The sequence below is a fragment of the Pelodiscus sinensis genome, chromosome 14 (genome assembly GCF_052426305.1).
Source record: "Pelodiscus sinensis isolate ZL-2025 chromosome 14, ASM5242630v1, whole genome shotgun sequence".
Classification (NCBI taxonomy): Eukaryota; Metazoa; Chordata; order Testudines; family Trionychidae; genus Pelodiscus; species Pelodiscus sinensis.
This window is the reverse complement of record NC_143065.1, coordinates 40983316-41004181: the sequence shown is the minus strand read 5'-3', so window position 1 is coordinate 41004181 and position 20866 is coordinate 40983316. Positions and strand designations below refer to the sequence as shown.

General features: G+C 47.0%; 2 protein-coding genes across 4 annotated transcripts in view; one reads left to right on the top strand and one right to left on the bottom strand.

Moving 5' to 3' along the window:
- The window catches only part of INTS14 (integrator complex subunit 14), a 17222-nt gene extending 14198 nt beyond the window's left edge, over positions 1-3024 (top strand). The window contains exons 11-12 of the mRNA XM_075896889.2: positions 143-208; positions 1275-3024. Of these exons, the coding sequence (XP_075753004.1) occupies positions 143-208; positions 1275-1526 (318 nt within the window). The 3' untranslated portion in view covers positions 1527-3024. The remainder of the gene's footprint in view (positions 1-142; positions 209-1274) is intronic.
- Positions 2167-20866, bottom strand: HACD3 (3-hydroxyacyl-CoA dehydratase 3). Of its 3 annotated transcripts, XM_075896892.2 has the most exons (11): positions 20694-20866; positions 20105-20147; positions 18301-18374; positions 16533-16697; positions 13223-13274; positions 11995-12105; positions 9553-9680; positions 8683-8795; positions 7880-7986; positions 6301-6432; positions 2167-5362 (listed from the first exon to the last, which is right to left on the bottom strand). In XM_075896892.2, exons 1-11 carry the CDS (start codon positions 20778-20780, stop codon positions 5286-5288), a joined length of 1089 nt encoding a protein of 362 aa, XP_075753007.2. In that variant the 5' UTR covers positions 20781-20866; the 3' UTR covers positions 2167-5285. The 3 variants fall into 3 exon arrangements, with proteins under 3 accessions (XP_075753007.2, XP_075753005.2, XP_075753006.1); XM_075896890.2 differs by lacking the exon at positions 11995-12105; XM_075896891.2 differs by lacking the exon at positions 18301-18374 and having other exon boundaries at positions 20694-20852.

Genomic DNA, 20866 nt, shown 5'->3' with positions numbered 1-20866 from the left:
AGCTTTGCCTGGCAACTAGTTAGTGTCTTTGCTGGTATGACCTGCGTAACTAATGACTAATTACTGAGCTTATGGGAGTGATTGAGCTGTACAGTTAGGGATTCTTTCCTGCAGCCTTCCCCAAAAGTGTTTTTTTTTTCAGACGGATGTACAGAAGATCTTGAGAAATGCAAGGAAGCTCCCTGAAAAAACTCAAACATTCTATAAAGTGAGTAACATGCTATGGGTTTGCATGTAACATGTGACTGTAATGATGCGTGTTTGAGCTATAGAGAGTGATGAACATTGAAGTTAATGATTCTCTGCGTGTCCTATCCAAAGAGCTTGTACTGCTTTGCAAACTTGAATTCTGAGCCACCCTTGTGAGGAAGGTAGCTGCTGGGCCCATTATACAGATTGGCAAAGTTGTAGCCTGGAATCCTCTGATCTAAGCTTCTCTGACAGGACAGCATATTGGGTTCAATGGTGGGAGACCTCGGTTTGAGAGCCGGTGACCCTTTGTAATCTCAGCTGCTTGTGCTCATAGACAGCATGTGTATCCCAGAGGTGGTGTACATATCGCCATGTGGGCAAGGCAGAAATGGAGTGCACTTCTAACACCCCTTGCCAGCTGGACTCCGCAATGAACTGGAGAGCAGCAGGAGACCCCCCGCTTATCCTGCCTCCTAGGCAGAAATGAGGGGCTGCTTTTGTAGCAGGTACTATGAGTAGCGAAGGATCAAAGAGCACAGATGGAAATGGTAGCACAAACCTATGCTTGGACACTGTGACTGTGTTTTCCACCTCTGATTTGGAGAGGGCAAGAAATCCAGAAAGCTAGATATAGTTAGCTACTAGTCTGGTTTAGAGTGGTACAATCATCATAATCCTTCTCAGCCCGAGCAGTGACAAACCCCTTCAGTGCCCCAGCCAGGGGTCTGGTGTGTGCTGTGTAAACGCACATTGTACCATCTGCTGGACAGAGTGGCTGAACAGAGCAGATGACAAAGCACATCCTTCTGTCAGGGAGAGGGCTGTCCGCCAGAGCTGGGAGCTGAGGCGGCATGCTGGGAGGGTATTATGGGAAAGCTAACACACTGGTGTGCTGTACCTGCTGTCTCCCAGCTGGCACCAGCACTAGAATTCACTCTGATGCGGCTCGCTGTTGGGAAGCTTGCCAGAACTGTAGCGTGAGCCTCCTTGTATCTCTCTCTTAAGACAACAAACTTGCAATGAATAAAATAGCCTTTCAGAAGACTCAAGAGGGCTTTAAATGGAGCTTTTCTCCCTTCTAGGAACTCAACCGTTTACGAAAGGCAGCCTTGGCTTTTGGGTTTTTGGACCTTTTGAAAGGAGTGGCGGATATGCTGGAAAGGGAGTGCACCCTGCTGCCTGATACTGCTCATCCCGATGCAGCATTTCAGCTTACCCATGCTGCTCAGCAACTCAAAGCAGCAAGTAATGGGACCTCGGAATATGCCGCCTACGACCATAACATCACTCCACTGCAGACAGACTTCTCTGCTAGCAGCACTGAACGAATATGAGATGCAGTTCTTAGAACGTCCTGTACATTACTTTTAAATCACCAGTGGTCCAATTTTCCTCTATTTGTTTTCTAGGACTGACTCAAATACTGTTTGAAGCACTTTTTCTGTGCAAATGGGGTTTCAAATAGTCTAGTTTCTTAATCTGGGATTAACTCATGGCACTCAGTGGATTTAACATTTTATCTAGAAATTGTATTTTTAATGCCTCCTGCACATCTCTGTGAGAAGGGAGGTTCTACAGTACTGATTGTTCAGGTGTGTGAAAGGAGAGATGAGGAAAATGTTGTCACATGCTGACTGGTGACAGTAGCCTACAATTATCCACCCCCCTCCTTTTTTTTTTTTTTTTGAAGACCAGTCATTAGCTAACCTCAAACTTAACCCATAACAATTAGACGGGTGCACAAAAGTTTTGTGTAAAACTATTCCTGAGACAGGGGTGTGTAGTAGAACCTGGCTTTCAGAAATGTCACCTATGCCCAGCTGAAGACTGAGTGTATGCTCAGTGCATCTGGTCAGCTGGCAATTTTTGGGTGGTGTCTCTAAAGATTTAAAGCCTGCCTTTCAAAATGTAAAGTTACTAAAGTTTTAGGTCTCTCATTTGCCTCGACATTCATACTTGAGAAAGTAACTTACATTCTAGCAAGAGAAATTGATTTTTTAATAAAATTGTAAGATCACATTAACAAAAAGCTTTCAGTGGTTTTGATTCATTAACAAAAAAACAGCTATGCATTTTTAGCATTATAGAGGCTTAAACCTTCATCAGGCCACTGCTTTCAGCCCCAACTTTCCTTCATGAAGGTCAGCTAACAAATTGCTCTTGTTCGCTTGCATAAGAGGCTGTACAACTATGAAAGACTTTGCATGTAAATTTTTATTAACAGAAATACATATCTGTCTGCCTCCAGCAGGACAAGCAAACTCAGTAGTTGAAGATCCAGGGCAAATCACTTCAAATACAGGCTGCAATGCCTGTCCCATGCCCTCAACACCATGTATTTTATGAGTGTTTAAAGGCCCTTAAAGGTTGAATGCTGTGTTAAGTTTTCAGTGTCCACAGTAGGCTATTCAATCCCTCAATTCATTGTCAAATAGCTGTGTCTGTAGAAGTGATACAGTGCAAAGTCATTGTGTAAGTAGCCTGAAGAAGCTGGACATGTGCTTTTTTTAGTCTCTCATGTGGAAAGGTCCCTTTCAACACATTTAGGTCAGACCTATGCTACAGTCCCATGCCAGTCTAACATCTCAGGGGAAATCATATTCCAGAACAATGCAGTTATACCACCTAACCCTCTGCATAAACAGCACTATGTCTGTGAGAAAGTGTCTCCAATCAACATAGCTGCCACCTCTTGGGGATGTGGATTAACTATACTGTCTGGCTATGTCTACACTGGTGCGATCTTGCACAAAAGCAGCCACTCTTGCGCCAAAACTTGCTGCCTGTCTACACTGGCCGCAAGTTGTGGTTTTTTTTTTTTTTTTTTAAAAACACAGACTATTTGGTGTCCAGGAGGTGGGCGGGCATTAGCCCACCCACATCTAAAGGACCGCCCCCCAGCCTGCAGGGAGGATCCACAGAACCTGGAAAAACCAACTAATTACTGGGGACAAATAATGGAAAAACAGATATGGGTGTGAGGGTCAAAGGGTTAAAACCAGGGAACCGGATGGGGATACCGAGCAGAGAACCCCAGACAGCGCCCACTATGGCCGCGAGTTCTTGCACAAGAACACGGACGTTCTAATGTATGAAATCAGTGCTTCTTGCGCAAGAAAGCCCTATGGTTAAAATGGCCATTAGAGCTTTTTTGCGCAAGAGCGTCTACACTGGCACGGATGCTCTTGCGCAAAGGCACATGCCAGTGTAGACGCTCTTCTGGAAGAGTTTTTGCACAAGAACTCTTCTGCAAAAGAGTTCTTGCGCAAAATCATGCCAATGCAGACGTAGCCACAGGAATGAGGCACCTTAGAAACTACCAAAAACATATATAGCATCATGAGCTTTCATGAACAAAACCCACCTCCTCAGTCACTTCTCTGCAAAAACCTCAACTAAATGTTCTCGCGTGAAGCTCACAATAACAATCACTAGGACATTTTTCACAGTGAAAAAATATAGCAAAATAGCTGATATGTTAGGAATGGAGCATGGAAATTAGCTACTTTCCTGGATAGTTATTTTTTCCAGTGTTATGCTTTCAATAAACAAACCCATACCATGGACTGACAATACACTGACCTCCTTAAACCAGGAACTGTGCTAGAGCTTTGGAAATAACTTGCACAAAGTTTACAGTAGTTGCTGGGGGGGGGGGGGGGGGAGGAGTATTAGACTCAGCTGGGTCAATGGTGCAACTAATTGCTCTGCAGACAAGGATACAATTAAGTTTAAATCAGACTTTTACATCGTTCTTGAAATTAACTAAAAGTCAAAGGGGGGCTGAAACCTGGTAGGGTCAGATGGGGGATGCAGAAGTAATTTGAACAAAGTGTGCCATGATTAGAAAGAGCTCATTTTTAAGCAATGGGGTTTTCTTTGTTGCAAAAATAATTTTATTCGTTTAAAATTCACTGGAGCATAAATCTGAAACATCGCTTGCCTCCCACTTGCTGAGATCCGGTACAATATCAAAATGGTCCCTAACTTGTTACGGCTCCCAATGCTGCACCCCAAAAGCAGACTGCGATCCCAGCATGCAAACCCCTTAGCTGCACTTCTCTCCATTCAGGGAATAGGAAGAAAAGTGCTTGCTTCCTTCTGAACAGGGTTTGAGCACTTACACCAACCGCCATTCCCATAAAGGAGAGGGGACAGACTGGTCTTGATTTGCTGGCCAAAGAAAGGTGGTGAAATCATCTCAAGGGAGGCTGCTTTACCGCTGCACTTCCAGGTAAAATTCTGATTTTTGTGAGCTACGGGGGGGGGGGGGGGGGGGAAGAATGGCTGAAAAGGGAACCTCAACCCTACATTTCCTGGTTTTCCAGTGGTTAAGGGTGGGCGTTTAAATTCTCACCATCTGGAAGGGTAGTTAGTGTAAAAATAGCAGCTATGTCAACTGGTGAGGGAAATCTGAAGGAGTCAGTAGGACATATGCAGCCAGACAGGGGACACTGAATACCACAACGTATTTCTATTCCATGGAGGGGTGTGGGGATTAACCCTTCCTATCATTCACGCATTAAAAACAAGCTGGTAGTGACCAATGCTGATACTAGTTGCTCTCAGGCTTACATTTATCAGCAAAAGCCTGCTGAGAAAAAGCAGACTGAGCACTGACCATTAATAAATTCACTCTCCATGCTGCCCTTGGTCTCTGCTCCCAGGCCCTTCCTAGTCAGTTTCATATAGCAGGAAGTAGATGGTCTGAAATATATCCCAGCATCACAAACCCTATCTGCATTCAATAATATCTGAAAGAGACCCAATACCCAATTAAAAATAACCATTCTACTCCCAATCAATGCTGTTCAGTTTCTTGGTAAGCACATTATACACAGATAATAGGATTTCTTTGTATAACATGGTAACTAATTGGAAACATTTAAATATTGCCATTGCTCAACATTAAGTATCATGCATATATGACGGAAGAGTGTATGGGAATGCTATCTGAAGAATCAATATGAAATCTAACATGATCGTTTAGCTGTACAAAATCCTTTCCATTATTATAATAGGTAAAATTGTAAAAATTAGACGCGCCTGTCGTTAAGATAAGTTAGATCTAGGAAAACACTGCAGTGTCTGCTTTACTTTATCTTTCTCTTTTTTGATCCAAGGTGCTGCCTCCTTTGCTTGTAGAGGTGCCGTAAGTTCACAAACACTCCTGGAAAAGAAAAACGATTGTTCAGGCAGAACTGAAAATCCCTGCAGGTTACTTGCAACACATACCTGTACAGAGTTAAACATGATTTAGGATTTTCTTTTCACTAATGTACATAAAACTATGAAAGCTAAAGGCAAACAAGTCCCGGCTGGGGTAGCATAGAGATTGCAACAACCCACACTGTTTGTTATTGCTGCGACCCATTAGGGGTAGCATTATTGCAGAGGGAGGGAAGGGAAAATAATTCTAGAATCTTGTGACAGAATTCTAGAATCTTGCCAGAAAAAAGTATCACAAAGCTGAACAGCCCACATTAGACTAAACAATAGGAACAGGGGATTGTGTCAGGTAACTATTTTTTTCATAGGATGAAGTTTGGAGTTCAATTTTTTTTATTTAAAAATCATGAGCTGGGTTCTATGCTCCTGATGTCAATGAGACTTTTCTATCCAGAGAGATGTAGGTTCAAGCTGTACACAGTATAATTTTATCATTGGTCCACTAATGATAGAGAACAAACCATTGTAGCTGACCAGTTAAACATTCCTATGAAGCTCCCCAGGGAACAGTTTTCTCATATTCCATTAGTATCAGTGTATTTAGGATAACATCTGTGTAGTTTTGTACTACATGCAGAATCCAGCAAAATCCTGCAGAAGTCCACACTTTTATCCAATTATATTGATACCCTAATTGTGTATGTTTCTGGCCTCTGGTGTATCTGCATATGCTTCAAGGTGACCTGTTACTGAGGTCTCCTTTTTGGGTTAACCTGGGCCTTTGGCTACAAGTATGAAGAAAGTTCAAGCTCAAATTGGTATAACAAGGACCTATCAGATATGCTAATTTAAAGTTCCCATCTATTACTCCTTTTTTGTACACAGTTGACCTTTGGTATTTCTCACCTGTTGAAATACAATGAAACAACAAAAACTTACCTAAAAATAACATTATAAGGTAGATTTGAAGAAAGAATGAAAATCTGATTGTGATGCTCAGCGGATATGGCAGCGTGAAACTAAACTTCCCTGTTTCATTGAAGAGTGGAATGGCCTGAATCAGAGAGACAGCTGAAAGCAGAAGGCCAAAAAGATTAGACAAACGCAAAGTGCAAGGTCACCTCTAGAGCTGGAAAAAAACTGAAGCGTCTCAAAGCTGTTCCCTTTTTATGGTAAAATATTTTGATACTTTAGCAACTCTTGGAAATTAGAGAGACTTCATCATAAACTAGTTTTATGTGGCAACTTTCAACACAGCTGCACCCAAGTCATGATACTTACCTAGTTTCTTGGGGTTGGTGGGCAATACTACGAACCCACCCACAGCAGCAAGATATTAGCCTTGCTGGGTTCAGTGCACTCTGCTGTTTCTCATATAATTAGAAATTAAAGTTGGTACAAATTTCTATTGTAGATACCCCAGCCAGTGAAACAGAAGTTAATGCAAACACACCATTCAGCTCCCCACAAGAGGGTGTGTAGCAAGGCAATCAGAGCCCTCCCAAAGACATTACTTTCATATCGGCCTGTAACACATTTCATGCTCCCCGCCGGCCTCTGAAGGTGGCCACGTTCCTCTTGAGAGCTCTACAGGAAGAGCTGCAGGCTGGAAAGGACTTACACTCCATGGCAGGGATGTTAGATACCATGCAATTGATTATTCTATAGTCCCCAGGGTTAGGGCTAGCAGCCAGTACGCTCCCAGCCCCACTCCCAGGGAACCCCCTGCCACCCCACGCTGCTGCCTCCATGGGGCGGCAGCGGCCCCTGTCTACTGGGGGGCCTAAGCTCCTGTGGACAGAGGCTGCATGGGCATCCCAGAGAGCCGCCTTTATCTGTGGTGAGGTTGGGCTTGTTGTGGACAGAGGTTGCTCCAGGGCAGCCTCTCCCTCCCCCCTGTTTCTGCCTCTGATAGAGGTGGCAGAGCTGGGCGGAGAGGGGAGAAGAGCAGCTTCTAGCCAACAACAGCCGCTATCTAGCTCTGAATCCAGTGCAGAGGAGTGCAATACTGAGACCTCCTACAATAATCCTGCAACTCCCCACCCTCACTTTAGGGTCAGGACCCCCAATCTGAGAAACACTGGCCTTCCTCATGAAATCTGAACAATTAAAAGCTTCCAAAAAGACAGATTTGACAGGGGGAGATTTCACAGTCCGTGACACATTTTTCATGGCCAAGACTTTGGTAGGACCCTAGACAAGATTAAGAGACAATACAGCACATTTGATATAACCAGCTCTCAGTGAACATTTTCAGGCGACTAACAAATTTGCTAAAAATGCAATTGCCATGCAACCAAAACTGTTCAAATTCAGAAAACGATTATGGCTGACTAAGAAATGAGGGGAAAACATAGAAGTCAAAACAAAACAGCCCCCCTGAATGCATTAATCTTGAGTCAGAATAAACTAATTTTTTGTCAGGTGTTTCAATTCTACCACCCAACCAAAATATGAATTATTTACTCAGCTCTACACACCGCAGCATGATCTACAAGGTTGTGTTTTTGAAGCATACCTTCTGCCAATGTTCCTAAAGGGTAGAGAGGAATCCAGATGGTGTATCGGATCCAAGTTAGTAATTTCCATTCTATACCAATGCAGGAAAGCATGTAGAACGGATACCTGGAGTAAAAATTCAGTTTGACAGAGATTACTTAAAAGTTTAACGTTCCACTTCAGTGACAATATCGTGCACAATCACTATATGGTATCATGCAGGTCAACTAGTCATGATAAACAATGTAACTCTTTGATTAGTTACGGTCTTAATGGTAAATAACGATTACGAATTTTCAAAAATTGTTTCACATGAAGCTGCAAGCAAGCACATCTGTTCTTCCTCTGATAGGTTACAGACCTATTATCCTGGCAACATGGATAGGTTTAACTGCCTGCTTTCTTCAATGAGTATTTCAATTTAGATCCCCAAAAATTAGCAGAATACAAACACTTCAAATTCCAGAATCTATACTTCTCTAGCCAAAGGTTTGATTTTCCTGTGGCGAGTGACATGTACATTGGATTTCCCTACCAAGGGCTAGGGAATGGGCAGAGGAACATAGCTACAAGTTATCCCAGGCATGTGCTCTGGCATCTCACACAGGAATCAGTCCGAGACGCTGCCAGATCCAGGAATCTAGCAAGACAGTTATGCTGTGACAAAGCTAAGCCCCAAGGACTGTTTTACCAGCAGGGACTCTCATGCTAATGCCACAAGGTGTTTTGTTTCTTACTGGAAAAATCAAAATGATTTGAAAGCGAAGGCTGTTTCTCAGTAGACCTGGCATTCCATGCACATCAAAGGAAAATCATACACACCTGAATATCTCAATAATACTCCAGCAGTAAAATATAAAGAACACCACAGCTTTGCTTTGCATTTCCTCCACATTTCCAAGAACAATAAACAAGACAAAATTTCTTCCCAGTACCTGTTTAACAAAACCCCAACACGTACATGTGAGCACACTGAAAACATATCAACCCAGCACAGTTAGAAGGCAGCAGAGAGCCCCTACCTCTACGAATACACAGCCCAGGGCCAGGGAATATCAGTGGTGCTGGAAGACCAGGGCATGTGCCCCTGGAGCTGAGCTGTGGTCTGGGCAAATGCTTCTTAAACCAACAGCCCTTGTACGCGCTGTGACCAGCTGTATTAAGAGCCAATCCTGCAGCAGAGACAGGTGCTCACACTTTTGTGGCACAATGTGTTTGCCATGGACAGCTGAACTGGTTCAAGCCCACAAGGTGTCGTGTGTCTTTCTCCCCCCCCCCCCCCCCCCCCCCCCCCCCCCCCCCGTTTCTTCTTTGCCCCAAACTCCTTTGCCTTACCACACAACCCAAGAAAGCAACCTAGCAACCCAGGCTCAAAAGCATGGATTTCCACCTATGGGGCATAATGCATCCCTGGGGCAAAGCCAAGTTGATGCCATCCCTCTCCCCCCAAAGCTCCAGAGGGGGGGTCTGTAATTAGAAAAACGTAAGAAACAACAAAGAGTCTAGTAGCACCTTACAGACTAACAAAACATGGAGATCTACACATTTTGTTAGTCTTTAAAGTGCTGCAAGACTATTTGTTGTTTCTTAAGTCGTCCCCCCCCCCACACACACACTTTTTTAAAGCAATGTCTAAGACTATCACTATCTAAACCGTAATAACATGGGGGGTGAGGAATCGGTAAATATTACCTGGACTAATGAAGGTACAAACGGTGACCTGACAATTCCTACTAGTGAATTCAGGATCTCCATAAATGCTAGCGTCTGACAGAAATACATCATGTCAGCAATGGTGTGAAATGTATCATAGAAGGAATCTATCGAGAAACAAAAGACCATTTTAAGGCATCTGAATTTGCCCTCCAGGAGAAACCAGTTTAACTACATAGCCCCCAACATAAACCATCTTGCTCAACTATTTTATGTAGGGTTCAACCTTGTACATAAAACCTGTGTGATGGGCATCTGACCAGCACTGGCCCTTTAAGGGTTGAAATCCAGCCCTGGGAGAAGTGGAGCTTACAGCTATGGCAGGAATGATCCAATTAGGGCCCAGCTGAGGGCAGTATAAATACAGGCTCCTGGAGAAGAGGAAACTCAAACTCATTCTTGCTCCAGCTGGGGAGCTGGAGGGACCAGGCTTTCAAGGCAGCTAGAGGCTTCTTGATGCAGAGCTGGGAAGCTCTGGCCAGACAAGCTCCCGGGCTGCAGGGCCTGAAGCTATTGAGGCTGCATAGAGGCAGGCAGGGGAGGCAAAGGCAGCAGGTCCACACCCCCTTGCCAATGATGAATGGCCACTTCAGACTGCAGTCTACCCTGAGGTAAGGGACTGGATGAATCCTGGCACTGGGTGGGTCACTGAGGCAAGGTAGGAATAGGGGGGGTTGGAGGTTTGCTAAGGGGGATGACCCCAGAGCGTGAGCCCTGCAGCAGAGCAGTACCCAGAAGGGAGGATGCCACAGTCTGGGAGGGACGTGGGCCCGAACACAGAGGTGGAGGAAAAACAGGTAACAGTAGGCGAGACACCAACCAAAAGGGGGTGCTCCAGAGCTGAAAAGCTAATTCCCAGAGTGACCAGCAGGAGGTGCTGCAGCGGTAAGTCATGCTATGTTATACAGTAGGCTGGCATGCAGAGTAAGAGCCTTAAAAACATTACCTGACCAAAGTAAAAGTCGTATGCTGAAAGAATCAAAGGGACCACAAGGGCCATCTAGTCTAACCCCAATTCAAGTACAGTTACTGCTATTTCAGTACAGGCAGTCCCCGGGTTACGTACAAGATAGGGACTGTAGGTTTGTTCTTAAGTTGAATTTGTATGTAAGTCGGAACTGGCTCCAGATTCAGCTGCTGCTGAAACTGACCAGAGCTGACTACAGGAAGCCGGAGGCAGAGTTGTTCTGCCCTGGGCTTCCTGGAATCAGCCACTGATCAGTTTCAACAGCGGCTGAACTTGGACGCCTGGGGCAGAGCAGCTGGGGTGCTGCCGGGTTGGTCCAGTAGCGTCGAGGAGTGGAGCTGCAGGACCAACCCAGCAGCGCCCCAGCTGCTCTACCCCAGGCGTCAGCAAGAAAAGCCTGGTCTGCTGGGTGGGGTGGGGGCGCACTAGCTGCGCGCCCCCCCCCCCAGCGGACCAGGGAGACACGGGTGGTGGGACCGCCGAGACGCGCCGCGGTCCCGCCCACATCCTCCGCAGCTTTGCTGCGCGTCTCCCTGGTCTGCTGGGGGGGACCCCCCCCAGCAGACCAGGGAGATGGGGAGCAAAGCCTCGGAGGACACCGGCAGCGGGACATCCGCGGCACGTCTGGGCTGTCCCGCTGCCCGCATGCTCCGGGGCTTTGCTCTGCGTCTCCCTGGTCTGCTGGGGGGGGGGTCCCCCCCCAGCAGACCAGGGAGACGCGGAGCAGCTTTTCTCGCCCCGGAGGACGCGGGCGGCGGGACCGCGGCGCATCTGGGCGTCCCGCCGCTTGCGTCCTCTGGGGCGAGAAAAGCCCCGTTCATAACTCGGATCCGCGTAACTCGGGGACTGCCTGTACATAACATGGAAAAGAGAGAAGGGGGTGCTGTGGATTAACAAAATGGACAATCGAATCTTTTACAAAAATTTCAGCCAATCCATTTTTTTTTTAGTAATACCAACTTTCTAAATATATGGAACATCTGTCTCGAGTGCAAGACGGTGGAGTTGTAGCTGTGTTGGTCCTAGCATATTAGAGATAAGGTACAGGAGGTAACATCTCTTACTGTACTAATTTCTATTGGTGAGAGACGAACTTTCAAGCCACACAGAGCTTGTCTCGCTCACTAACAGAAGGTAGCCCAATAAAACTCACCCCCATAGTCTCAAGTGAGACTATTTCATTCCCTCTTCTCTCCCCACTCCCACCCCCCAAAACACAATTTTTCTAAAAGTAAAACATTTACAGAATACAGCAAATATTACTGATGCCCAGAATTCACAGGGTCTGTGATTACTTACAGGTCCTGGCCATGTTCTAGCAACTGGTTTTGGTGTGCATTTCAATGAGGCATTTACAGTTTCATTTTTCTTAATTTAGATGTAATTGTTTAGCAATTGATGCAAAGGGTAACAGAGGAAGAAATAGCATGGATAAAATAGTGCTTATTACTTGCCTTTTCCTAAGATAAACAGGCGAACTGTCATATTCACAAAAATCCAGGAGAACCCCAAAAACTGCACAAGATTATACATGAACAAATATCCTCTCTTCAGCTGTCTGAAAGCTACAATGTTAAACAATCATGTTAGCAAAAAGCAATTGCACTGCTATTTTCTGCAACCAGCTTTCAGTGGTGAGGTGGGTTAGTGAGTTATCTCTAGATTTCAAAGGCTGGGTTACAAGAGAAAATGAGATTTCACACTATACTGGACAATACGGGGCTCCCAAACAATTTCCCACGAGGGCTTAAGAGAAACTCAGCACTGGAATAAGAGGAGTACAGGCAGTCCCCGGGTTACGTACAAGATAGGGACTGTAGGTTTGTTCTTAAGTTGAATCTGTATGTAAGTCGGAACTGGCGACAGCCGCTGCTGAAACTGATCAGTTTCAAACGGGGCTGAATCTGGATGCCAGTTCTGACTTACATACAGATTCAACTTAAGAAACCCAGGCGTCCAAGTCAGCTGCTGCTGAAACTGATCAGCGGCTGATTCCAGGAAGCCTGGGGCAGAGCAACCCTTGGGCTTCCTGTAGTCAGCCGCTGGTCAGTTTCAGCAGCGGCTGACTTGGGGACGCCTGGGGCAGAGCAGCTGGGGTGCTGCTGGGTTGCTCCAGTAGCATGGCTCCTCCAGGCGCTGGCTTTGCTCGGGTGTCCCTGGTCTGCTGGGGGGGGTCCAGCAGCTTTGCTGGACTCCCCCCCTCCCCCCCCCTCCCCAGCAGACCAGGGAAACCGGGAGAAGCTTTTCTCGCCCCAGATGACACGGGTGGTGACCCGCCGCCCGTGAGCTCCAGGGCAAGAAAAGCCCCGTTTGTAAGTGCGGATCCGACTAAAGTCGGATCCGCCTAAGTCGGGGACTGCCTGTACTGCACCTCTCACTGCTTGGGCTGGGCTTTCACGTCACCTGCTTGCACTATTGATGACAAAAATGGTGAAATCTCCCATGCAACAGAAGTGTAGTTTACCAAGCTTGTAAGTAGTTACATGCATAATAAAGTACTTTATGCTAGCTTTAGAGAGAACACCCATCTATCACCACTACTGTGATAGCATCAAAAGTACTCAAGCACATGCTTAAAGACATATTTTGCCTGGGGCATGCGTCAGCAAACTATTACCACAATCTTATCCTCCAAATCAACCTTACTAATACCAATACCCAAAGATACAGTTGCTTACTTACGGTCTTTAGGGACTCTGGACTCAATTCTCACTTTGTTAATCCTTTCTTCTTCCTAAAAAATGAGGGATAACGTTTTAAAGGGTGTGAGTGTAGTATTTCTATACAGTAATCAGCAACTAATATTTAGTTAACTGGCTGCAAAGCAAGTGGGGGTTTTACTCTGAGCTAACATCCATTCACTAGTCTACAGGGTTAAATTTTTCATCTAGGAAAAACCATGCAAATTCTTCCTTGTCAGGAAAGAGGGTTACTGTAAAAGCTCATGGCTGTCTAGCCAGCTACATGTCCTCTATTGTATATTTTCATCTAATGAATACATGTTTTTGAGGTGAAGTGTCATTTTCCATGTTAATTCTTGATCATTATCACTCAAAATGGTTTCTTTTCTTGTGAAAGTGTGAAGACCTCCTCTGGCTCTCTTCAGACCATTTACCACACACTGCTTCCCCAGAGTTCTGTTGTAAGATCACCCTGGACTGCTGCATCCTCAAAACAGCCCTTGTGATGTTCTGTATGGCTTACGTGGTCGTTAGGATGTAAGAAATGGCTGTGGGGCAGTATTGGCTGTAGAACTGACACCACTCACACCTGTGCCTGGCTGCCTGTGTCCTTTCCAAGAGGGATTATTATTTCTTTGCTAACCATTCTGGACGCAGTGGAAAGCTTGCGGAATCCATGTGAATTACCACGTAGCTGAATGTTAAAGACAGGGCTGACTGGGTGGCTCAGGAGGCTGCTTCTGGACACTCCACCTACAAATCCTCATTTTAGAAAACCTCGGGACTGCTGCTTTTCACACAAGTGAAGCCAGGATGTTTTAGAAAGGGAGTCTCTTGGTCTTTGACCCGAGGAAACAGCACATACATATTCATTAGGAGAACTGCCAAGTTCAGAGCACTCTGATTTTGGGGCCAATTCTACTAGCAATATAAGCAAAAAAGCAAGCATGAGCTTGAGACGGTCTTGTTTAATGAGAGCAGAGGACACATTGTGGCTGTGTCTACACTGGCATGAATTTCTGGAAATGCTTAAAACGGAATACTATTCAGTTTTCAGTTTTTCCGGAAAAGGCGCGTCTACACTGGCAGGCTGCTTTTCCAGAAAAGCCCCTTTTCCAGAAAAGCGTCTGTGGCCAATGTAGACGCGCTTTTCCGGAAAAGAGCCCAGATCGCCATTTTCGCAATCGGGGCTTTTTTCCGGAAAAGACTACTGGGCTGTCTACACTGGCCCTTTTCCGGAACAGTGTTCCGGAATAAGGACTTATGCCCGAGCGGGAGCAGAATAGTTTTTCCGGAATAGCGGCTGATTTTGTATAGTAGAGCATCGTTGCTTTTCCGGAAATTCAAGGGCCAGTGTAGACAGCTCGCAGCTTATTCCGGAAAAGTGGCTGATTTTCCGGAATAAGTGGCCCAGTGTAGACACAGCCTGTCTCTGATGGCTGGGCACCTTAAACTTCTGGAGACTTTGGTTTGTAGCTTGAGCCCGCTGCCAACATCAGATATCCTGCGGATTTTAGCTTCTTTAGACTGTGAGGTGTTTGGAGCAAGGGCCATCCATAGGGGTGTGTATAAAGTCTAGCACAGTGGTCACCAAGCAGTAGACTGGGATCTACTAGTAGATCTTAGAGCCTCTGACCGGTGATCCTGACTGGGGTTTGGTCAGGAAGCTATCAAGCGCTGGCACTTCAGTCGCTCACCTGCCCCCCGCCTTGAAGCTGCCCCCCTGGGAGCCTCCTGCTTGTTGTGCAGGATATGGGGGAGAAGAGGAGGAAGGGCTGATGTCTGGGTGTCCCTCCTCCCCCCACTTCTGTACCCTATCGCCACACACAGAGAAGGGGAGGGAGCGTGTGTGTGTGTGTGTGTGTGTGTGTGTGTGTGTGTGTCCCTCCTCCCCCCACTTCTGTACCCTATCGCCACACACAGAGAAGGGGAGGGGGGTGGGTGTGTGTGTGTGTGTGTGTGTGTGTGTGTGTGTGTGATTCTCCTCTCCCGACCCAACACATACGTGGAGATTACTGTTACTACTTTTACTGTTTGCAAAGTGGGTTAGTTTTAGTTTTTGACTGGCCTGTGCATTTCATCATTTCTCTCTTACGCTTAAATGTAATTCTTGGAATAGTGAGTTCTAAGAGTAGTTTAATTTCTGGAGTAGTGAGTTCTGTCGTGGCTGGAGTAATTATCCCCATGGTAACTGCTGCACCTGGAAGTGGCTGGCATGTCCCTGCAGCCCTGAGAGAGGCAGAGTGGTGGTGGTGGGGGGGAGGTGTCTCCACTTGCTTCCTTGCCTGCAGACCCCTCTCCTGCAGCTACCAATGATCAGGAATGGGGAACCGTGGCCAGTAGAAGCTGTGGGCTCCGGGCCTGTAGATAAGGGGCAGCACATGGCACCATGGAGCCATCGCTGTACATGCTGCTCTCAGGAGTGGTGCAGGGCCAGCGCAGGAATAAACCTGCCTTAACCCCACTGCCCCACCACCTGGAACCCATCTTAGTTAAATGGTGCCCAACCAGAGCCTGCTTCCTGAACCCCAGTGGCAGCCTTGAACCTCCTCCTGCACCCAACCTCCTGCCCCTGATGTGAGTCCCCTGCACCCAAACTCCTTCCTAGAGCTTGCACCCTGCAACCTCTCCTGGACCCCGATCCCCTGCCCTGGGCTAAGCCCGGAGCCCCTCCCACACTCCAAACCCCTTGGCCCAAGACCAGAGCCTGCACCCAACCCTCTACCCCAGCCTGGTGAAAGTAAGTGAGGATGGGGAAGGAAGGGGGATGGAGTGCGCAGGGTGAGGCCTCAGGAAGGGGTGGGGCAGGATCTCAAAGAAAGGGTGGGAACGAAGTGGGACAAGGGAATTTGGGTCGGAAGTAGATCTTACATTGCACTTAAATAAAAAAGAGATCTTGGGGTTAAAAAGGCTGGAGACCACTGGTCTAGCGTGATGGCACCCTGATCCAGTCTAGGGCCTCTATGCATAACTTACAGATAAGGCGCATTTTAAATCAACTACCTCCCCTCCACTGCCCTGCTCCGCCCCCAGCTTCCGATCCTTATACAGAATCCGTTGCTTATTGTTGAATTTAGATCTTGCAGCCAGCATGCTGGACAGAACTCCAACCAAATATAAATGATAAAGTTAAACAACAAATGGTCTGGTAGCACTTTATAGACTAACTTGGCTACCCCATGAAGCTTCCAAATATAAATGTTAACTCGATGACAAGAGTCCATGCAAAATAAAGTAGCTACTTTTATTTCTTAGGACATGCACTCTTAGCTGCTTATTTACACTGCACTGAAAACACGTGGAATGCTGACCTTTGCTTTGAGTTCCATTTCAGCATCCGACTCATCTAGCCAGCGATCAAAATCAGGAGTTAGGAACAACGGGCGCTTCTCCTGTTTGGTGAGTCTTTCCCACCAGTTGCTTTCTTTTTTCTGCACTGTGATGTTCAATTGCCTTTGAGTCACTTTGTACACCAACTGTGAAACACACAACAGGCAGACAGACACGCAAGCATGTTTCATTAGAACAGGGGCCCTCATAACAAGAATGTTTTGGATTAAATCAGGGCTGGTGAAAAGTTCTGTACTGACAACTCTGGCGAGCACTTGTATTACAGTGGAGGGTAAGGCCAAGAACTTTAACTACTTTTCCTGCAAAGCTTCACTTTGATATTGATGGGTTAGCAATTGCCCTGGCATTCAGCCATTTATCCTTCCAGAAAGGAGTTAAATTCTGCATTTCAAGGGAACAGACTCCTCTCCACTCAGCGAGAGGGGAAGGGAAGTTCTATCTACCCCAAGGAAGGAAGGCAGAATTCCTGGCTCCCAGATTTACTGCAGCTAATCCTAGTGGGCAAATCAAGAGCCAGAACAGTTACGGGCCAAGTCTTGCTACTGTTATTCCCCACTGGGAGTGAAGATCAGTTTTGCAGGATGCCCTGTGACTAAAAGGACAGGCAGAGCTTTGATCCTTCCTGAGACTTCATCTTCCCAGTCTCTCTCCTGTTATGAAACGGTGTTTTGCAGTAAGAGTTGTAACATGTTCCGATTGGAATTTTGAGTACAAGCAATGAGAGCACAAGTCAAGATTTATAGCAAGGTCACAAAACACGTAAGACGTGTCACTGACTTATTTCAGAGGCCGCACTTCACAGAGGCTGTCAGAACAGATGATATTTCCCCCAATCTGGAACGCTTCATTCAGAAAAATTGCTAGTCTCTATTTTACGGCTCCAGTAAATTCTTTTCAAGCTGCTACTCACTTATTTCTGTTTTTCATTTAAAGCTGTGATCCTGTGAACCCATATTTAGTCACACGGTCGGAGATTTGAGTAAAGGTTGCAGAATCAGGCTCAAAGATGAGATATTGAACATGTATGGCAGGGGTGGGGATTGCCTGGATCCAGCCTGCAAGGCTCAGGGCTCCCCCCAGCATTGGAGAGCCTGCACTGGCACTCCAGACACCCTGCTGCCCCACCTCGGGATGGTAGCACACAATCTACTAGCCTGGGCTCCCCCAGGATCCGGTGTATGAGGGGAACGTGGGGAGTGTCTTTCTTCTCAGTCAGGGGCCACATCAATGAGTGTTTGTTCTGGTTTTTTGCTTCACAGCCCCCCCCGACTGACCTTTCTGCGGGTCAGCAGCCCTCCAGCCCAAAAGAGGTCCCCCACCTCTGGTGTACGGCATTAGAACTTTTAATGACAGGAAAATCATCTGCTACAGCATTAGGAAGCAAAGCAACAACCTTACATAGCCTCCTAGGAGACTTAAAGCATAGCTGAAAAGTAACAGAGGGGTGGCTGTGTGAGTCTGAATCTGCAAGAACGAGAAGTCCTGTGGCACCTTATAGACTAACAGATTTATTGGAGCATAAGCTTTTGTGGGCAAAGACCCACTTGCATCTGACGAACTGGGTCTTTGCCCGTGAAAGCTTATGCTCCAATAAATCTGTTAGTCTATAAGGTGCCACAGGACTCTTCGTTGTTCTTAAAGCACAGCTGTTTCCCTTTGGGAATTTTTAAGCCACTTAACAGTAACACTTTTCTTCTGTAAAGCACAGAGGGGAAAAAAAATACATACTTGAGGCTTGACTGGTTCTAGAAATGCAAGCTGAAATTCATATATATTGTCCCCCTTGGCACCGTGACCCTGGGCTAAAAGAAAAGGAACAACAATCAGTGTAAAGATCTAATGAGTCTTCCTTTGCAACTCTATCTGCAACTGAGTGATTTACAAAATGCCCTCTCTTGCCCAATGCGGTGCCTGGTCACGCTAGTTAATAATGGAAATGAAACAACAGTGTTGCAGTTTCTTAGAATTTCATTTGCTTTTAAAGAAGTGACATTTAAAAATGTGCTGGGTGCCTTATAGGAGGGTTGACATTCTCTGGAATAGCACTGGAAAAGGACTTTTCTGTGAGACCGGCATGGATGAGGCTGGGGCGGAGGGCGAGTTCTACCCAATGGGAACTATTGCAGCAAAGGATCAGCTGCCTAAGTTGAGATGCAAAGAGGGAATCCCTGCACAGAAAGCAAATATGCACCAGAATTCATCAGTCTCCTTACAAAGCCAGGTCCTTCCCCATGAAAGCCCACAAGCTCATCTAAAGTCCTATTTTAAAGGGCAGCATTGTAAAATAATCCTGTTCACATAAAGCTCAATACAGTTTAAGTCAACACATTGCTCTTGTACCATATGCGTCAGGAATACAAGATGGAATAAAAACTCAGGGATTCAATATGAAAGATCCACAGTAGATTCCTAATGAAGAAAAAAAAGGCAACAGCATGTTCCTAGTACTAACCTAACAAATAAAACTGCAAACTGGGTCCTTTATGTTGAACTGCTCAGTCCAAAAAAAAGCCACCGCACACCCTTTACAAAGTAATTAATTTACCTTTCAAATTGAATTGTAGTTCCTGATCCAAAACCTGATAGTATTTGCACACAAGGTCTTTGTGATAGCATGCTTTCAATGGGAAGTTTCAGGAAAGACATACCGAAAATTAGCTGATCTATTTAAATGCAGTGCATTTTAAAAAAAATATACGTGACCTGCTACCAGGACTTATGATCGTAAAACAACTACCCTAGTTAATCCGAGAACATTTATCTGAAACCCCAAACCACTAGCTCCAGTTGTATTGTGTTATGGTTTGGCCCAGAAGCTCTGGATGAGGGCAGGGGTCCTGGACTAGGGATGTAATAGTGTAGTTGATTAACTGATAAGAAAAAGCTCATAGGTTAATGCTCTAGACTACACGCATTTTCCCCTCCCATCCCCTCCCCAGTAAATTTTTTAGGTCCAGGACCTACCCCTGCTGCAGCTCTGCATTTAAAGTGTATTAAGAGCCAGGTGGGCAGGCAGCCTGGCTCAGTTCTGGCTCATGCCAAGTCCGGGAGCTCAGGACCCCTCCCCACCCCACTCCGGACAGGGGCTGCTGCTGTTGTATCAGAGGCAGCAGCGCAGGGCAACAGGCAGCAGGTCTGTTAGGGGAGCTGGTTTTTTTTTACACTGGCTCCCCTTGCAGACCAGCTCCCATCTGGCACCCCGCACTGCTGCCTCTGATAGAGAGGCAGCAGCGCGTGGAGTAGCAGGGGGCTCCGTGGGAGTGGGGCTGGAGTGCACTGGCTGCCGGCCCCACCCCCACGGATAATAGAATATTTGAGTAACCAATACACATTCATGAGGTTAACTGACTATTCAATTAACAAGGCCAAGGGCCTAATCATTTTCACTAAGACATCAGAAAACGGCGGTAGCGATCACTTGGCAATCCTATACTCTGTCCAGGTGGCTGGCGTGTCTCTGCACGGCTAAGAGTCCACCCTGCACACACGGGCTAGGTATGATATTAACTTCAAAACAAAATAAGCCACTTACCTTTGAAATACAGCACATTGTCCACAATGGAGATCTCGGGGCTCTGGGGAAAGAGGGGTTGTTTGAGGCAGCAGGTGCATGCCATTCCAAACACACAATTTTAACACCAGGATGGTGGCAATGGAGTTGGGCTCAGAAAGTGACCCGGGGGGAAAAAATGGAAGCTTCAAGCAGCAAGGCCTGCAGGTTACCATTACCCCGGCAGTGCTCCAGCCTTTTGCTTGGGGTGGGAGAACTGTACAGTTAGGGAGGGATTTCCCTGGGCTGCATGCCCCTGCATGGGACAGGCCCAGTGGTCTCTGTAAGCTGAACACTTGGGCGGCCGCCTGAGAGAGTCCAATGCCACCCCGCTGGTGAGCAGAGGCCCGCCTGTGTGTCCACGGGTGGTGCACAAACGCACGGGCCTCAGCGCATTCAACAACATTTATTCCGCACGTGGACGGGGGAAACAAATGAGCGGGAAGGATGCACAGGAGCATGCCGCGGGCTGGCATGGGGGGAGCTCCCGGGGGGGCAGGGCGGGGGGGGCAGGGCCGGGTGCATGGCACGGGGGGGCGCTGGGCCTGCAGCGGGCGGGGCCCGGCGGTACCTGCACGTCGCTGAGCTCCACGCGCAGGTAGAGCTCCTCGTGCCGCTGCGCCCAGCGCACGTGCGGGGTCAGGCTCGGGCGCTGCATGGCGGGGCCGGGCCGGGCTCGGGGGCTCCGCGCGGCGCTTGGCAAGGCCGGGCTCGCCCGGGACGCGGGGCGGAGCGAGCGCCCGG